We start from the raw sequence: 17,482 nt of genomic DNA, 5'->3' as shown, positions 1-17,482 counted from the left end.
AATTCTCCATGAACCTGGTGAAAAGCTATTATACAAGTAAATAATTGGTCGACCTGAAGGAAACGAAGAAAAAGAAAACTTCAGTTTATATCACGTCAGCATCGTAAAAAATTCATCCCTATATTTTTCCAAACAATCGGCACCTTAAAAGAAATTCAGCACTACCATAACTTACAACTTACTCTTAAATATATACATATATATATATATATTATATATATATATATATATATATATGTGTATATATATGTATATGTATGATGTGTACTTTTCTTTTACATTAACAACAAAATGGAACGAATAAAAAAAAAAAAAAACCGAAAGAAAAAATATTACAAATTGAAAGAAAGTTCACACCTGTAATTCTATAAATTTATGATTAGGAATATTTACTTTTAATTAGGGTATCATAGTGGTGAAAAAATGTATATGTTCTAGCGCAGTTTTTGTCCTTTACACATTAAATTTCGAAGCCGCTTAGACTATTTTAGTTATTCATAGCTAGCGATCGTGTTTAATTTTTATTTTTTTTTCATACTTCGTATTTTTTGACATATTAAGATAATATTTTTCTTAACAATTTGCAAGTTATAAATCATCTTTCGTCAATAGGTACTCCAGTATTTGTCAAGCATTAGCAATTGTTTGAGATAGTTCTTTTTTTTCTTAAAAAAGATATCTAGATACATTTCCATGTATCGGGACAATTGCTAAGGCATATAAACAACAGTGCGTTGCTCTTGTCAGGCAATAGTAGAAATGCGAAACATAAAAACAAGTGTACGGAAAATTAAAAATATCCATGAATCCACGTTTGTTTGGCAATCTTCGAAACAGCAACATGACATTTTTATATAGGTATATACACAGTGTTACTTTACAATGATCCTTTCTTATAATTAGATACACTTCCTCTTCTGGCATCACGATCATATAACACGAGTCCAAAGCATTCTTCTTCAACCGGGCGAAAATATGATCGACAGAACTATATTACTTTCAGAGAATGTGTAAGTGCTATGAATTGTGCATGCTTTGGATTGACACACGTGTTTTGATCCATTATTGGAGAAAATTGACAGTGTTCAAAAGCGAAATGATGATAGAAAACTTTTTGACAAGCCGCATTATAAACTTGATGTGTGTTGTGAAACAAGGCACATCTTGTTCAGAGATTAGAAAGTTCGATTGGTTAATCTATTTGAGGAAGGATATTGATGCATAGGTACATACTTCCTCGGATATTTCATTTTCATGACAATTTGGATATTAGTTTTGATTATAATGATGAATTTATTTACCTTAAAGCAGCCTATGGTCAGAACTAATGTGACACGAATTATAATTTCGTATACATTTATACATGCATGTATATACAATACAGATTTATTATATACATGCACGCATAACATTAACAATGAACATTAATTACACTTAACTATGTTACGAAACTATGAATGACAGGTGAGAATGCCATATGGTGAGGATTAATAAGAATTAACCTTTCTATCCACATTTTTTAGTTTTTTTTTTCCTTTTTTTTATACAATAATAATATTATCCTTATAATTATTATTTTGCATACCTTTGCTATTTAAATTAATGTAATATAATATAGATATATAAATAATATACAGATACGAATCTAGAGAGATAGACATATTGTATATATATTTATATACGTATAAGTGTACAATATTAGACTTTCACTATATTACACGGGTATATCACCCCCCCCTCCCCCCCGCCCTTCCTTCCTCCCGCCCTCTTTTATCCATATTGGTGTGATTGAAGTGTTGCCACGAGCTTTGAAAAATCAAAGACAACAGAGACCAGAAATTAATTAATTTAGCCACTTTTTCCAACCAGTTTGCAACTGGAACATTGTAGAATGATGACTGCATTGCAGTAATACCGTGGCTAGATAACTAGTTGGGATACTGTAGGGTGGATCAAAACCAGTAATAATGCAGTTGTCCGAAAGATGCTAAGGGATTTATTTATACGTCATACGATTAGGAGCAATTCTTCAGTGTCACCTAAGTTTCACTTTGTAAATATTCACACTTAAGCCTCAAAACACTAATGCAAAACTACTACTCATATTAGAACACATTGCTTGGTAAGAATCGTTGATCGAAAGTAGGTTCGGATATCCACACTATTCTCAATGCAGTCATTAGTCATTAAAAAATCCTAGACATCTAGAATTAAAGGTAGATTAGATTAAATCGAGCTAATTCAATCAATTTATTTATTCACAATAATAATTACGATAAATAATCAACAATCTGTTAAGGCGTGCGATTCAAACTTCGTGTCTTATTACCATTCACAGCGTTATTTGACCTCCTCGGTTTTGAATTTAATGTTTTTCTCCGCCTGAAATACGAAATAACTTATTATAATCAAAGTATGACGTTTTGAGAATGGACCAACTTCTATTTTTAGTTGTGCCTGTTGAAAAATTTAAGTATAATAAACAGAGTCCTAAGATAAATAAATTATTTACGTAAAATTATTAAAACTGGCAATTCAATGCCATTATCATGTTATAAGCAACACATGTCGACTTACGATTTGCTATTTCACTTTTTTTTCAATCGGAGTAGGTGAATATTGTAAACCAGAGATTGCAGTACAAAAGTTGTTAATTTTGAATATTGATTTTAATCGATAATTTAGAATCAAAACTATAGCGTATCGTTAAACGGAGCAATCATGGAAAACTTAATGAAATATCAACATTTATAAAATTCTAAAACGAATGGTCAGCTCTTTCTTCTTTTTAAAGAAGGAAATCAACGGTTCAGGTACGTCCATTCCTATATTATTGCCAACAATGGTTTATCCACCATCTGTAGTAAATGAGTACGACCAAAATGTGCTTTCATGATGCTGTAGTCTCGTTCTGCCAAACTGCGACGTGTCTAATGCAATAATGGAACAGTGAAATTCCCACATATTCAATACACGTCAAAGACTATTTACGTTTTCATGTTTTCGCCTCGCGCACAGACGTACCTTTCTCAATTCCCATTATCAGCAGCTTTTCTTTGCAATATTATGATATGCATGTCTGTAGGTATACTAAACAGTATATATCGTGTAGATACGAACAAAATGCAAAACAGCTTACTGTTTGAAAAGTTAAGTAAGAATGAAAAACGTAACTGTTTACCCTTTCGTCAGATAATTTATATCGATCAGAAAAAATGAAAAATCCACGTTACTAACCGTCTCCAAGTATATGTCCAACCAGGGAACAATATTTTCAATGTAAGCTAATTTTCACAAAAATTGAAGAAACAAAAAACAAAAGAGAGAAGAAATATCTAGACAATCAGCAGAATAAATATGGTAAATATGGAAGTCGAAAGAGAAACCGTCTTTACAAGTATGCAGTTCGTATCATGAAAATTTAATTGGAAACTCATTTTAATATGGCTGCACTTTCTATTCAACTATACTTTGACAATAATATAATTAGCTGATAACATTTTTGTCTAAGTTCTCTCTAGTCATGTTAGAAATACGTGTTTAAGGTTTCAAATATCGTCTTACGACGATTCGTTCGCACACACTTCGAGCATTTGAATGAAACACACTTATAATATTATCTGTAGTAATCACATGTGTTAAAGTTTGAACACAAAAATTAAAAATACTACTACACGTATTATATGTACAGGATATTTCACTTGGTACAGAATATCGTACGATTATTTTAGTATTTCTCTACCTTCTAAAACTTTTTTACCAGCACAACATTTTTTCTGGCTCTTTTTCTTTTCCTTTTAAACCATGGTTCTTGGTCTGTAATAAATGAAACGTCATGTACTTATCGTAATGAGAGTTTAATGTAGCGTGTACTTCAATCCGACTGGCATTTTTTTCAAGCTAGCTTCGTAATTACTTAAAAAGACGATGCAAGCAATATTTTTGCTACTAAATCTTAGATTACATATTTTCAACTAACATGTTGCTTTTTACGTTGACGGAAGAGGCTTCTAGTTCTAACCAGTCCCCATATTGTAGACTAATTCCATAGCGGCAACAGAACTTTTGCCTGGACTTTATACAATTCGTGACAGTTTCTTTCAAATATTCTACTCACAACTTAATTTCTTTTTTTCAATTTTAATGCTGTTAAATTGCTTTCAGCCATTTAGTCAGAGTTTGCAAAGACACATGAATAAATTTAAAAGCGAAGCTTTCAATTGGTTCGTGTATACAAAATAAAGAATATTATATGTAAGAATATTTTTCAGAACTCTAGTTAGTTAATCGTATGAACTTGTCAATGCGAAGCCATACATGGAAATATTTTAGAGAAACCTTATACTTTGGTAAAATTCGTCTAACACGATTTTAGTACCAATTTCCATTACCAGTGCCGGACTAATACTTTATATAAATTGCTGTTCAAGAAAATACTAAAAGTCTGAGCTGTGTGAACATAATGTGATTAAGTGTATAAAAAATCAAGAGTGTAAGCTTGATGAAAACTGTACAATAGTCCAGGAGGAACTGCGCAGAGTGTCTCGATTCAGTTTAGAATGTTAGAATGATACATCCTCTTCAGAAGCTCTCAAAGTTATTTTCAGGGTATTCTAGTATAATTTCTTTAATTTTTTAAAATGTAAAAAAATGAATTCTAAGCCATGTTCGACTGGCTTGGGTCCGTGTTTTGTGTGGTGGTCGGTGTACTGATGTTTGCGCTATTATCGCTAGAGTTACCGCTGGCTCCTGCAGCTGCATTAGTAGCTTCTGACTGGGCACCAGGATTATCCGATGGTTGCATGTACTTTGGGATTAGGATAGGAGTCAGGGTTGGTTGAATTTGCAGTTCCTGTTCCGTGAAGTTGAAAAGAGGTGGAAGTTCACGACCATTTGGCAATCGAGTACATTGCTCCCTCAATTCGTTGAAAAATGAATGAGCACAGGCTTGCAGGGGCGTCATTCGCAAGGATGGCGTGTACTCTAGAAGTCGGGCAACAAGTTCCATTGCTTCGGGCGGTGTACGTGCCCTAAATACCTAAAAACCCAAGAATTCGTTATGAAAAGATATGATTCACATTTCGAATCCTTAATTTTCTACCAATGACATAACATAGTATTCCGGATTTAAATTACACCTTCAGTTTGGTTGGGCACTGCATTTTTATATATGTAAAATCCGTAGAGGAGGAAACTAGATAATAAGTGAAATTTCAACTGAAGTATGTGGAATTGTAATTTTGTTTAGTTTTTATCGGAATGAAAATTTATTCCATTCAACTGCTTTTCCTCAGTAAAATGAGTATTGTTTACTTGAAAAAGCATTGAAACTAAAAGCTTAACTGTGAGAAAAGACGATTCTTGTCGACTATTCATATTGCTAGATTGATACCACGAAAAAAAAAAAAAAAAAGGTTTCGAGTTGCTCCTATACGTTTCTATAAAAACTGAATGATGACTTTACACCGAAGTATCAGTCAACTCAACTTGTGGTCCAACTACGAAGTAATACTGGTCCAACATTCGCCATTTGCCAAAGTAAATCGAGGCTATGACAAAGCTGTACTATTGACATTACTATGAGTTTGTGTCGTGAGTAGTAGCCACACTGTGCAGCAAATATTGGTAATGCATTGTAGTGTTTGAGTGTAGCAGTATTAAATTGTGTTTTAAATACACTGAAAATTCATTCGTGATCATACGCGTCCTGCACACAATGTATCATTAAAGGTAGAGCACTTATAGCAGCTGTTACATAGAGAGTCAGATACTTTTAATTTGGACTAGCTTAACCATCAATATTCACTTACAAATAAAATAATATTTGACAATAATTTATAGCTCTATCTGTATGTATTTTGAACAACTGCTAACTATACATGTACTTAAAGCACAGACCACCTGCGAATTCAGAGGTCTTCGCTTCAGTGCAACAGAAGACCTCCGAACGGGTTCAAGTAATCGTAATTCGTCCTCAATTTGTTTATTGTGTAGAACAGATATACCAAAATATTAGAGTAAGTGATATTTTTATACTTGCTAGCGATTGCAAGACACTACACGTGATACATCAGGGTTAGTGGTGTTAGCTGCGATTGCTTCGCTTAGAAGTATTCATATTTTTTAGCTGTATTTTGTTAGTTCCAGTTTGCAAAATGAGAAGAATAGAAAAAAAGAATAAAATAAAAAAAGGAGAAGAAATTCATTACAGCCATAACACGTTCCAAGATATATCACTTACTCTAATTTTTTGGTGCTCGGTCGAACATTTAGGCGCGCTCATTCGTTGAAGCATTAACTGTAACCACGAGTACAAGTTTTGGTTGATCAACAATGATTAACAAAGGATTTTACCCATGCAGAATCGACTAGTTTCTCAAAGTGCACTTGAACAATGGTCGATTCCATAACGCAGTACGTATAGACAATTATATTAATTTGATGTTCTATGTCTGTTATGACTATCATGACGTTAAATACAATACCTGATGTGTGCATATGAGGTAAATGTGATGCTTCAAGTATTTTGTTCACAATGTTCAAAACACCACATATATACGTACTGTGTAGATTTCGTTGAAATAAAATTTAGAGGCACGTATAAGTCGATTCACCTGGTCAGGCTTCTAGACAAGTTGATCAAAGTTATTTTGTGCACAGAAATCCAATTTTCTACCGTATTTGATAGTTGACAATGATAAACGATAGCCAGTTTCATAATAACTTTCGAAGAAATATTACCCTTGATTACTTCTTCTATTCTTATTCATATATTTATACAACACTGATCGACGTTCCAAAAACATTTTGTACTGTACCATAAAGTTATAAATTGATGTAAAAGAAAATACCTTTTGCCAGGGATGTGACTTGATCTGAGGGAATTTAAATTCTGTATAGTTGGGGTTCATTTCTCTGATTTGTTCACGAGTCGGTGTGCCAAGAACTTTTATGATCTCGACAAGTTGATCGACGCCACTATCGCCAGGGAATATTGGCTGACCAAGTAATAATTCTGCTAGCACACAGCCTGCACTCCATACATCTTCAATCACAAAAAGAAAAGGATGTGATCATCATAGTAGCATATGAATTATTGATGTTTATGGTTATAACTAGGAATGTTCATTATTTATATATCATGCATTCATCCATGATTTGCAAAATATTTTTTATTTCACTTTCCTCAACCCTTCGTAAGAAAATGAAAGAACTAAACTTACCAATCTTTGTGGTGTAGTCAATTGCACCGAAAATGAGTTCTGGTGCACGATAATAGCGACTACAAATATAGGATACATTTGGTTCACCCTTAACCAAATGTTTGGCTGAACCAAAATCGCAGAGCTTAAGCACGCCCGTTTCCGGATCCAAAAGAAGATTTTGCGGTTTGATATCTCTGTGGCATATTCCCAACGAATGAATGTATGCTAATGACCGGAAAAGCTGGTACATGTATAGCTGAAATTAAAAAATTGACATCATCAAGATCCGGCTTTCATTTATAAATAAGTATTCTGTAAAATACTCCAGAGACGTTTCATAAAAGTATGCACATATTTCGTGCAATTTTACGTTTGTGTACATTAAAAAATAGCAAATAAAAATCACACAACACACGTGTTTGTAGATATAGAAAGAATTATGTTACGTAAGCATTCATGCCGTCATCTCGCTGATTATCAATATTATTATTATCATGACTATCATGTGGAAAGTATATTTTATACTATTTCAGTTGCGTCGCAGAATAATGCCAGTACGAGATATCGAAAGGCTATCATCGAAGTTATCAAGTTTTGTTATCAGTTTATTGCACGTACGCTAATTGCAAACATAGCACCAAACAGATTGTTTGAAGAACATTATCTATTAGTCAATTAATCGATCATAAATAAAGTATAGATGGAATGTGCAGCTGCATAATTTTTCTTATCAAGGTTCTTTGACATGTACTTTCACTTATTCATTTAGGCCGCAGTGAGAATGCTAAATTTCTACCTTCCGAATTGCAATCGTTTGCTTTAAAATAGCCTGATTGATTCACAATAAATATTAACATAAAAGGTTCATTTAGCAAACTTAAAATAGAAAAGTGTGAAAATGTTTGGACAATTAATAAGATACTAACCAATAATCGCTAAAAAAAGAGTAAGATAAGAGAAGCTTGGAGTTAAACGTACCTTGATGAAACTGATGGGTATCGTTTGTTTGCTTTTGCTATAGTGTCTGGCCACTTTGTACACAGTTTCTGGGATGTATTCCAGCACTAGATTGAGATACACCTCGTCTTTCTGCAGATAAATAAAGACCATGTATTTGTTAAATAATATATTCTGGTTGAATTCAAATTTGTTACCGCAGCCATAGGGCCTCAAATATTATGTAATATCACTCAAATTTATTTCCATTATGTGTTATTGCATTGTTTATACTAGCACGTGTAACTATGCTGTATTTTGAATCAAGCCTAAAATTATCAGTATTATCATCATTATTGTATCAAGTTACGTTGGTTACTCGAGATATTCTGAGTAAATAGGATGTGATCACAACGTTATGAGTGTAGACATATTCAAAATAAAAGCAAAATAAATAATGAAATTAATAGGAAATAAAGTGTACAATCCACATTAGTAAGTGTAATAAATAGCAGGAAGTGGTAAATGCTACCAAGTTATAATAAAATTACCTGTAAACACAGGTATCGGAACATCGTATTACTAAACTGTGTTTTCTTGAATAAGCAAAATGGTAATTTCTGTACTGAAAATCTAGTTTTCATTTGGCATTCGTGAATTCACATTTTTCCTAGGGTTCTTATCCATTAAATGTAGACTATAAACGATAAATTATGATAATTTTCTATAACTAGCAAAGCGCATTAGATTCTAGATCCAACATTAAGTCCAGAAGTGTTTCAATATCCTCGTTGTAAGAAGCATCAAGACCTAGGGCAAATTTATAAAAAGGATTTTCGAACTACTGGGTCCGTTTCACTTACGTCAACATGAAAAACTGGGTTAGTCGCGGTTAAGATGTTCTATAAAAATAACATAACAATGATTCTGCATTAAACTAAAATAGATATTTCTAGTTGACACACTATTTCAGGGTGGCAGTGAATAATTATTTTCTCATTGAAAAAACTGAAATAATTACTTGTGATCGGTGAAAATTCAACCAAGGTATTTCTGACCGTACAAATGTTCGATAAACCTATCGTTTATTTTTAACTATTCGTTACACAAAATTGGCCATCTATCAACAACTTGAAATCACTAAATTGAAAGTCATCAGAAACTAAAGATTCTGTCAGATTGTACCAGTGATAATTACACAGGAGACGTGTCGATTGTTCTCAGTGGTTGCAACTATTCGATTATGAAAGAATCGTGATTTATCATATTCCGATCATGAAAATAAAATGATAAAGTAGAGTGAGTTGTGGACTCATTGAAATTCAGCTTCCGCCCTGCCAATCGAACTTCTATAAAAGCATGCCAAACAATTTCATTGATAGGTCATCCTAATCGGCTGCTTTGCTATTTCTGTGCGATAGTAACATTTGTGGACGGAATATCCAGTTTGTTAAATCGTATAAATATATAATTGAGACTAATATTGGTATACGTATACGTAAAGTAATAGAAATTACCTTATCACCACTAGAATAGAAGAAATATTTAAGTTTTACGATGTTGCAATGCTCTAGACGTCGCATGATTTGAAGTTCCCTGTTCTGAAAAAATAACGATTAAGATTAATTACGCTTATTCTTATATCTATATCTACACTATTATATATACTTTCTTCTAAATTCAACAATAAATATCTCGTTACCTTAAATCGTTTATCCTGAAGGACTTTTTTGATGGCAACCATTTCGCCGGTGTCACACAACTTGGCTTGGTAAACGACACCGAAGCTTCCATTTCCGATGACTTTGGTGTCGGTGTAGGCAACTTCTTGAGGACGGTCCGGCCCAGCTCCTGCACTTGCCACTACGGTGGTCACCTTGCTGCCATCCTTGCCTGCATTGTACATCGCACCACCCATAGAAACAACCGAAAACCACAACGCTACAGTACAGCGAAAGTAATAGAAGAAAAATAAATTTCTACGGCGGCGCAATACGCACGAAGAAAGCCAAAAAATACTCTCCAGGACGAGCCACTAATATTCGGAATATCATATACAGTATCAAAATTTTATTCCAGCCTCGTTGCTATCTTGAATTTCAATGATGGACAAATCGAGTCTATGCATTTGAAGGAATATGAGTTGATGTGAGTTTGTTATGAAAAAAAAAGATGCCGCAACTTTTTTTAGTGATCATACGAATAGCCTGCCGAATTTCGCGACGCTCGGAACTCTGGTCTGAAGGAATCATATTAAAAACAGCATATTGGATTAGAGTATAATAGGGCTTAGGATTCTTAGATGATGTTGTACGATATACGAGGTGGTTTTTTTTTTTTAGAAACTATGTACTTCGGCTGAAGCAAAAATAGATTTTCAACAGGTCATAAGAGGCTGTATATAAGAAAAGCTATTTTAAGAAAAATAAGCTCATCGTTAAACGAGAGAAATTAGTGATTACAATCATAACAACAAACCTGGTGGCAATTTAAAGAAAAGTATAACGGTAATGGGTATAAAGAATGCGTATATTTTTCGTCGTTTGTGTAACTGGGCTTGCAAATGACAAGTGTCAAAAGTAAATTAGGCATGCAGAGAGAAAGGTATAGGGTAAGTTATTATCAAAAACAGGAAATTTGAAACGTGCATACAAGTAGCTGCTAAGCGATTATTTCTAATTATATGCTAAGCCTTCCGGTGGTAGAATTGAAGGCTGTAGCGCTATTTTGGCGTCATGATGCTTCACACACACACACACCCATATATATATACATATATATATATATATGTATATATATATATATATATATATTTTTACATATACTGTACGGCACAGCTGCAGTTTCGGAGAGGAATAGCGCAAATGTGCACGTTCGTTTGATTCTAACGTCGATATAGAGTTTGCGTAATATTTGGCTTTTATTTCTGGGACGTAGAGAACCATTATTATTAGTCAAGTTTCGGTTCAAAGACCCATGAAGTATACGTATAATTACAGACATCTCGCCTAACAAACAAATGTATAAAAAAACTGAATGATTCTCTTGATACTCAGAGAAAATATCTACGATTCGTTCAAAATATCTCACAGGCTCATCGTCGAACCGTTTAACCGCAGCGAATAGTAACGATTTAAGATTGTGTATTTTCTAGCATCTACTGCGAGCAATTTGCGTCAGTTAAAGTATTTCAGTCACTTTGAAGATAAAAAAATAAATAAAATAAAACACTTTGTCGCTTTTCTTTTGTGCTCAATTCACACACCGCAGTCATCTCATTGTCAGACCAGATCAAAGTAAAATTTGCACAAGAGTTCTCGTGACTCGTGTGCAAGCTCACATGCCAAGGCTCACAATTAACGCAACTTCCTCGGCCAATATTGACTGGAAATATATTATCTTGCCAAGTATAGACATGCGTCAACCTGCCGGCAAACTAAAGATCTAGTAATTTTCTAATATTACCGAAGACTAACGTCGATAACTCGAGTCGTATTCGCCTGAAAAATAGCGCTAAGGTGTGGATAATAAAGATGTAAGGAACTCGCGTTTATGGCTCAGTCGGAGCTAATTGACTTTGTTCTGAGACTTTTCACTCACTGGAACGCGATAAATATCTTCATCTGTCAACCGTTAAGACCGTTCTGATACAGCAAGAATTACTTCTCGTTATAGTAATTCAAAAAGCAAAGAAACGACCAGGCAGAAAGTTCGCGTTCGTTGAACCTTTGAGGCAAATTGAGGCAGGATGTAACAGTGATAAGAGACCGGATACTTTTTAACCATACGTTTGGTACTTTGCGAAGTGCTAATTGCAAGATACTTTAGCAACAATGATGAGAATGCATTCTTATCGCGATTAATAGTCAACATTCGAGTGCTCGATCCTTATTATGTAAGCATGAATGAGAAAAATGATAACTTGGCCATTTAATATATCGAGAAAAAAAAAAGTGTAGTTATTTTTCGTTTGCTTTTATTTTATAAAACTTCTCTCTCAAGCGACACTATCTATTTCTACTTTCGTATGCATTAGAATTTTTTTGCAAAATCATCGCACAAAATGTCATACCAATACTGCTCGCCGTTAAATCTCTACTGCTCTGCTTCGTGTTGGAAACTGTTGCTGCTTTCATTCGATGTTCATACTTGGAACGAATTAGCAATGATATATAATGAAAGGTTTCCTGCCGTGTATTTTATTTCTATTTTTTGTATTTATTTATGATTATTTTTCAATGATTTTTTTACTGGCCTAAATTCATTTTCGCTCCATCCTGTCACTTTGACAGTTGAATGGCAGTATCTTGGTCGATGCAGCTCGCAAAAAAGACAAAAAAAAAAAAAACACAGCACGGTAAAAAGGAAAAACGGACGATCGAATGGTAACTTTTTCTGCCAAAAGAGCGAAATTGCGATCGAATATTTTCTTTACCGTTAGCCTACAATAAACACGAGATGTGCCGATACTTAGAATAAGGTAATAAAATCATTTTTACGCCGATCAATACAGCGTAAGTGTTGCAGTATCTTCTGCCGTGAATTTTTAGTACGATTACATCAAAAGTCAATTGATATTCGCATGATATTTTCAAGGACTTCGGTTGTATCCTTCATTATAATGAAAATGATACTTGAAATCATTGTCAATCGGTTGAAACCTGTACAGAGACCTTTCTAAAAGGATCAGGTTTTTTTTCATTCATATTGTGGGCGTATACAAGAGGACTGTTCTCAATTACAATTACGTTCTGACCTAAATTTGAATTTACAAAGAGAAAAGAGGTCAAGAAAATGTAGCCACTGCCAAATTGGCGTAGCTCATTCCAACCTTGAGGGGTGGAGAGAGAAAGAGAGGGAGAGAGAGAAGTATAAAGAGTTATTTCTTATTACCTGTGTTACACGAGTTTTCAACAAATTTTACAACTCTTGCACGTAAACATCATGCACGGCATAAGCATGTAAATAGCATAGCATACGATATTGAAATGGTTAATTATGCTCGATAAATGAAGCCGCCATATTTGTCACGCGTAACCGCTGTACGATACATATATACTTATATGTATTACATATATATGTATGTAGATGAGCTATTTTCTCCTATGTACGTAATCCGAGCGAACACCTGCTGAGAGTTATGCGGTTTCGCCCTGCTTCTAATAGCAAAAACCTATCACGATTCGCATCTAGGTACATACGTGGTGTATACGTAACGTTGTTACAATACTCGCGGGTACTTATTGCGTAGGAACGGCGCGGCACAATAAATTAATGCATAAAACCAAATGAATATTCAGATCGTACGAGGAGCTGAAGTTAAGCAAACGTCTCGCTTGCCAACGCGTATATTTATAAGCATATAGTTCGAACAGTACACCTACTTCAACGACAAACAGCTACGTTTCACAAAGATTCACCTAGCCTTAAGTCAAACGTAAGCTTTAGAACATAAAAAAAGGGGGAGAAAATTACAACCGAAGTAGCTCTCGGCTTTTGACTTTTATGAAAGCAATAATTTTTGACTTGGGTAAACGTGGAAGCTTGTCGACTAGTTTTAAGCAGATCACTTTGCGCTGGCAGTTTGTTTTTCTAACTTGACCGTTATAGAAATCATCACGATAATTGTGTAGACTCGGGATTTGATAAAAAAAAAAAAAACTTTGATCAACCGTATGAAAAATTATCCACAACATTCGTAATTTGTTAAGAATTCATTTGCGAGTTACGAGAGCACTTTTTAGCAAATTAAGCAGCAATTAACGATATTGGAGTAACGACATCTTGTCATCTCTGTGCAAGTTGTTCATTTCATACGCATCCATGACTATTTGTCTACAATAATACACAATAATCGGTTTAAAATTTATCCGTCACAATAAAAATTCGTATTCGCGAGACAAAAATACAGACAAATATATCAAGCACGCGATGCGAACACGTGGTTTGATGTATTAATGGCACGTCTAGATGTACCGAAATATTTCAAAAGCAGACAACAACAAATCTCCATTTTGCTTGTTTCACTCACATTCACGAGCGAGGGTCAAAGCTCCGTCGGAATTTCTTTCTCATTTTATAATCTTCTTCGAAACAACTCCACGAACTAGTATGATAATAATTTATTCATGGATGAAAAAGATCACCCGCGTTATAGCGCATTATATATAGAGCGTGAAAAAAAAAACTTACGTTTTTTAACACCGAGATTTCGTAAAAATTTGCAAATCTTCTTGTAGGCACTGTCGGCCTCCTTTTCGTTGACTTCCAACGTGCTTTTCGACGCTGGTTTATCGCCCCTTTGACCCGACAGACAGAATTTTGGATAACGCCATTCCTGGCGCGGTTCTGACCAATTCAACGTGTTCGCGGGCGCCATTTATTTGTTTGTTTTATTTTTTTTTTTAACAACTTTGTACAAGTATATCGTTCAGTGTACTGGATTATTTCACGTTTTAAGGAAGGTTATACGGTATTTTGCCAATATTCCTATTTCCGCTTCGTTATAAACTGGTTTGGTTACACGTGTTACAAATATGTATACACACACACGGTGAATTTCATTCACGAATTTAAAAAGAAAAATGCAAATCGATCCTTAAATCTTACGGACTCAAAGTCTTGGCTTAACCGTCGTAAGCCTGTAAAATCTTCGTTTATATCCGAGTGATATCACTGGAACCACCACGAATTATTATACATGTGTAAACACAATATTTCGAGACTGACGAACATTTTTATAGGATTTTAAAAAGCAAGAATAGTATTACGGAGAGAAAAGAGTTGAATAATATTCTTCACCTCGAGTAGATATTGAATTATGGATTAGTTGTTGAAATTTGATTATTCGCCGTTTTAGTTTATCAATAAGATTTCCACTTCTCGTCACTCTATGGTTTATACGCAACAACACGTGAGTGATGTATAAGAGGCTGTATAAGATTTTATTTTATAATGTATGTATATTTTTTTTTTCGTCTCCGTTATACATCAACAGTTCAATTTACTTCCCCGTGAACATTTGACGAATATTGTTTGTTCGCGGTAAATATTTTGTCAGCGAGTCGGCTCTATTTTTAGCGGTCTGCACGCAGAATATGAGCGATATCAGTTGGTGCAAATAAAGATTTTTCTTCTCTCCTTTTTACGTTTCCACCACTTTCGAGATGTTTCATTTGAAAACAAAAAAAAACGTACTACGTGTAAAACACGCTCAAATATTTATTTGCCGTATAATATATCAGCAATAAAAACGAGCCGTGGCGCCGCTGGATTAAATCGCGTATGTAAAGAGAGAAGACCAAATATTATAATCAAATACACTAGATGTGATAATTTTTCCACCTTCGATACCGGAGTGTTGATTTTTATCAGTTTAGTATATTATCATTTATTACAGTCTCCGCGTTAATAGTCGTTCGATTTCGCATATTTGTATATGCTATTCTAATTTCACACACTTGGTCCGTGCACTTGCGACGCTATTATTGGACACGACGACGACGACGACGATGAGCACTGGAAGGCGAGACGAGGTTTAATAACACATGCGACACCACTCTCGATACGATATCCAAATCCAAACAATATATTAATTTTATTCAACGCTGTAGCGCGAAGCCGGGATCGATAAATAATTCACCAGTAACGCAAATCCCTGTTTCTACCGCTGCACAGCGCGATGGATGTCCGGGAATACACTGTAGTCAGGCACTGAACGAACGATTCAGTTACATACGTCACGGCATTTAAACGAGTAATGTATAAAAACGGAAAATTACAATAATGATGATTAAAATTACATTATCCACTTGTGAAGAAGAAATGCGATACTTTACATTTCACGTTTGAATGTTACTCGTGATAACGACGCACACAGCATTCACGGACACAGAATCTTATCGCCATTCTTCCTTTCTTTTTATCCTCTCAACTCTTCGTTTCTTTTTCAAATCTTCACATACGAACTATACCTATATACAGTTGCGTGAAATTATTTCATCATTAAAATATAAGCGAAAATATGTTAAGCGCGTATGTTTCCTTCGCATTGCAAATATGATGCGAGCGACGCGGTTCGCGGTTGAAGAAAAACACAAATTTTTCACCAATTTCTTTTGTCATCGTTTGTTCACATGTCAGTGATTAATCGCGCGGAGATTAATGAGGGAATGTTTCTAAAAGTGAGAAAAAAACCAGCGAGAACGGTCGATACCCCGAGCAATATACACAGATTTAAAGGCAGTAAAGTAAGAAACTGTCGTCGCCGGGTTGAATAACTGTTCACATTTTTAGGTCAGTTCTGGGGGCGACCTGTACGCGGCCGTCTGTTCACCGATCTGATGATATAGCGACTGACGATGAGGGAAGAGGTTGGCTTAGGAGAGAGAAACAGAGAGAAAGAGAGGCGTTTCCGAACCGAGTGGGGAGAATAGACCGACTCGTGTTAAACGTACGTTTACTATACCGCGTACATGTACGATGATTGTACATAGATAAAAATAGGCACAAACCATGCGATTCGAAAAATTCCAAATAACACGACGTGGCATTGGCATAGCTGTATGTGCGTAATAATTGGGAGGGAAATTCTCTCTGTCGGTAAAATCTTTGTTTCACCGAACACAAGCAGCTTTGTTTTTTCTTCTATCCAATTCTATAGTAAATATTGTTGAAAAGTTTGTTGAAAAAACATTCGATAATCAAGTGTAGCAAAAATGGGAAGTGTGTAAACAGAGCCTTGTTTTTTTTTATCATGTGGATAGTGGTCAGATTCTTGGAGGGTTTTGGGGTAATAATGATTTCATTTTTACTTGCGGTATAATTTCTATTAAGAGTCGCCGACGAATGGAAAAACAAAAAATTACAAAACCTGTAATACGAGACCGTGGATCAGACGAAATATACGAAATATACGAAATATACGTAATATGAGAAATATTTTTCCCCAGCACTTAAACTGCGTTATATGCCATACGTACAAAGAAACAAAATTTTCAAATCAAAAGGATTACAAATATATTAAATTGTCTTGAAATTTGCGAGAATGTATGAATTAAATTCCTGGTCCCTCTCTCCCTCTTTCTCTCTTCGTGTAATTAATAATTCAACAGCACAGATTACAGTTAATACAATAATAAGATAGTTAATAATAACAATCAATATATCGTTAAATATCTGCAAACGTCGCTCTCTATATTTATAAATACACGGGGGATAGGGAAAGCAGCGCGTCGCAACGAAATTGGCAAGGATGGAGAAAATCGTCGGCAACCGTCGATATTTCGCCTACGTCACGAGGCACACAAGGCACCTTATACGTCATCATTTCCATACCGCAT

General features: G+C 34.6%; 1 protein-coding gene across 4 annotated transcripts in view; it reads right to left on the bottom strand.

Moving 5' to 3' along the window:
* Window positions 1-1,976: 1,976 nt before the first annotated feature.
* LOC107218216 (glycogen synthase kinase-3 beta) overlaps window positions 1,977-17,482 on the bottom strand; it is a 31,200-nt gene continuing 15,694 nt past the window's right edge. Inside the window, exons 1-7 of one of the 4 annotated variants that reach the window (XM_015656019.2) lie at window positions 14,334-16,494; window positions 9,844-10,034; window positions 9,659-9,742; window positions 8,184-8,294; window positions 7,224-7,461; window positions 6,852-7,045; window positions 1,977-5,038 (exon numbers count right to left, since the gene is read on the bottom strand). In XM_015656019.2, the coding sequence (XP_015511505.1) occupies window positions 4,658-5,038; window positions 6,852-7,045; window positions 7,224-7,461; window positions 8,184-8,294; window positions 9,659-9,742; window positions 9,844-10,034; window positions 14,334-14,520 (1,386 nt within the window). In that variant the 5' untranslated portion in view covers window positions 14,521-16,494 and the 3' untranslated portion in view covers window positions 1,977-4,657. Of the gene's footprint in view, window positions 5,039-6,851; window positions 7,046-7,223; window positions 7,462-8,183; window positions 8,295-9,658; window positions 9,743-9,843; window positions 10,056-14,333; window positions 16,495-17,482 lie in introns of those variants that run through there. The other 3 variants (XM_015656020.2, XM_015656021.2, XM_046743331.1) reach the window with 3 other exon arrangements.

Source organism: Neodiprion lecontei, chromosome 6 (genome assembly GCF_021901455.1).
Source record: "Neodiprion lecontei isolate iyNeoLeco1 chromosome 6, iyNeoLeco1.1, whole genome shotgun sequence".
NCBI lineage: Eukaryota > Metazoa > Arthropoda > Insecta > Hymenoptera > Diprionidae > Neodiprion > Neodiprion lecontei.
The sequence above is the reverse complement of the archived record's forward strand: the minus strand, read 5'-3'. Positions and strand labels throughout refer to the sequence as shown.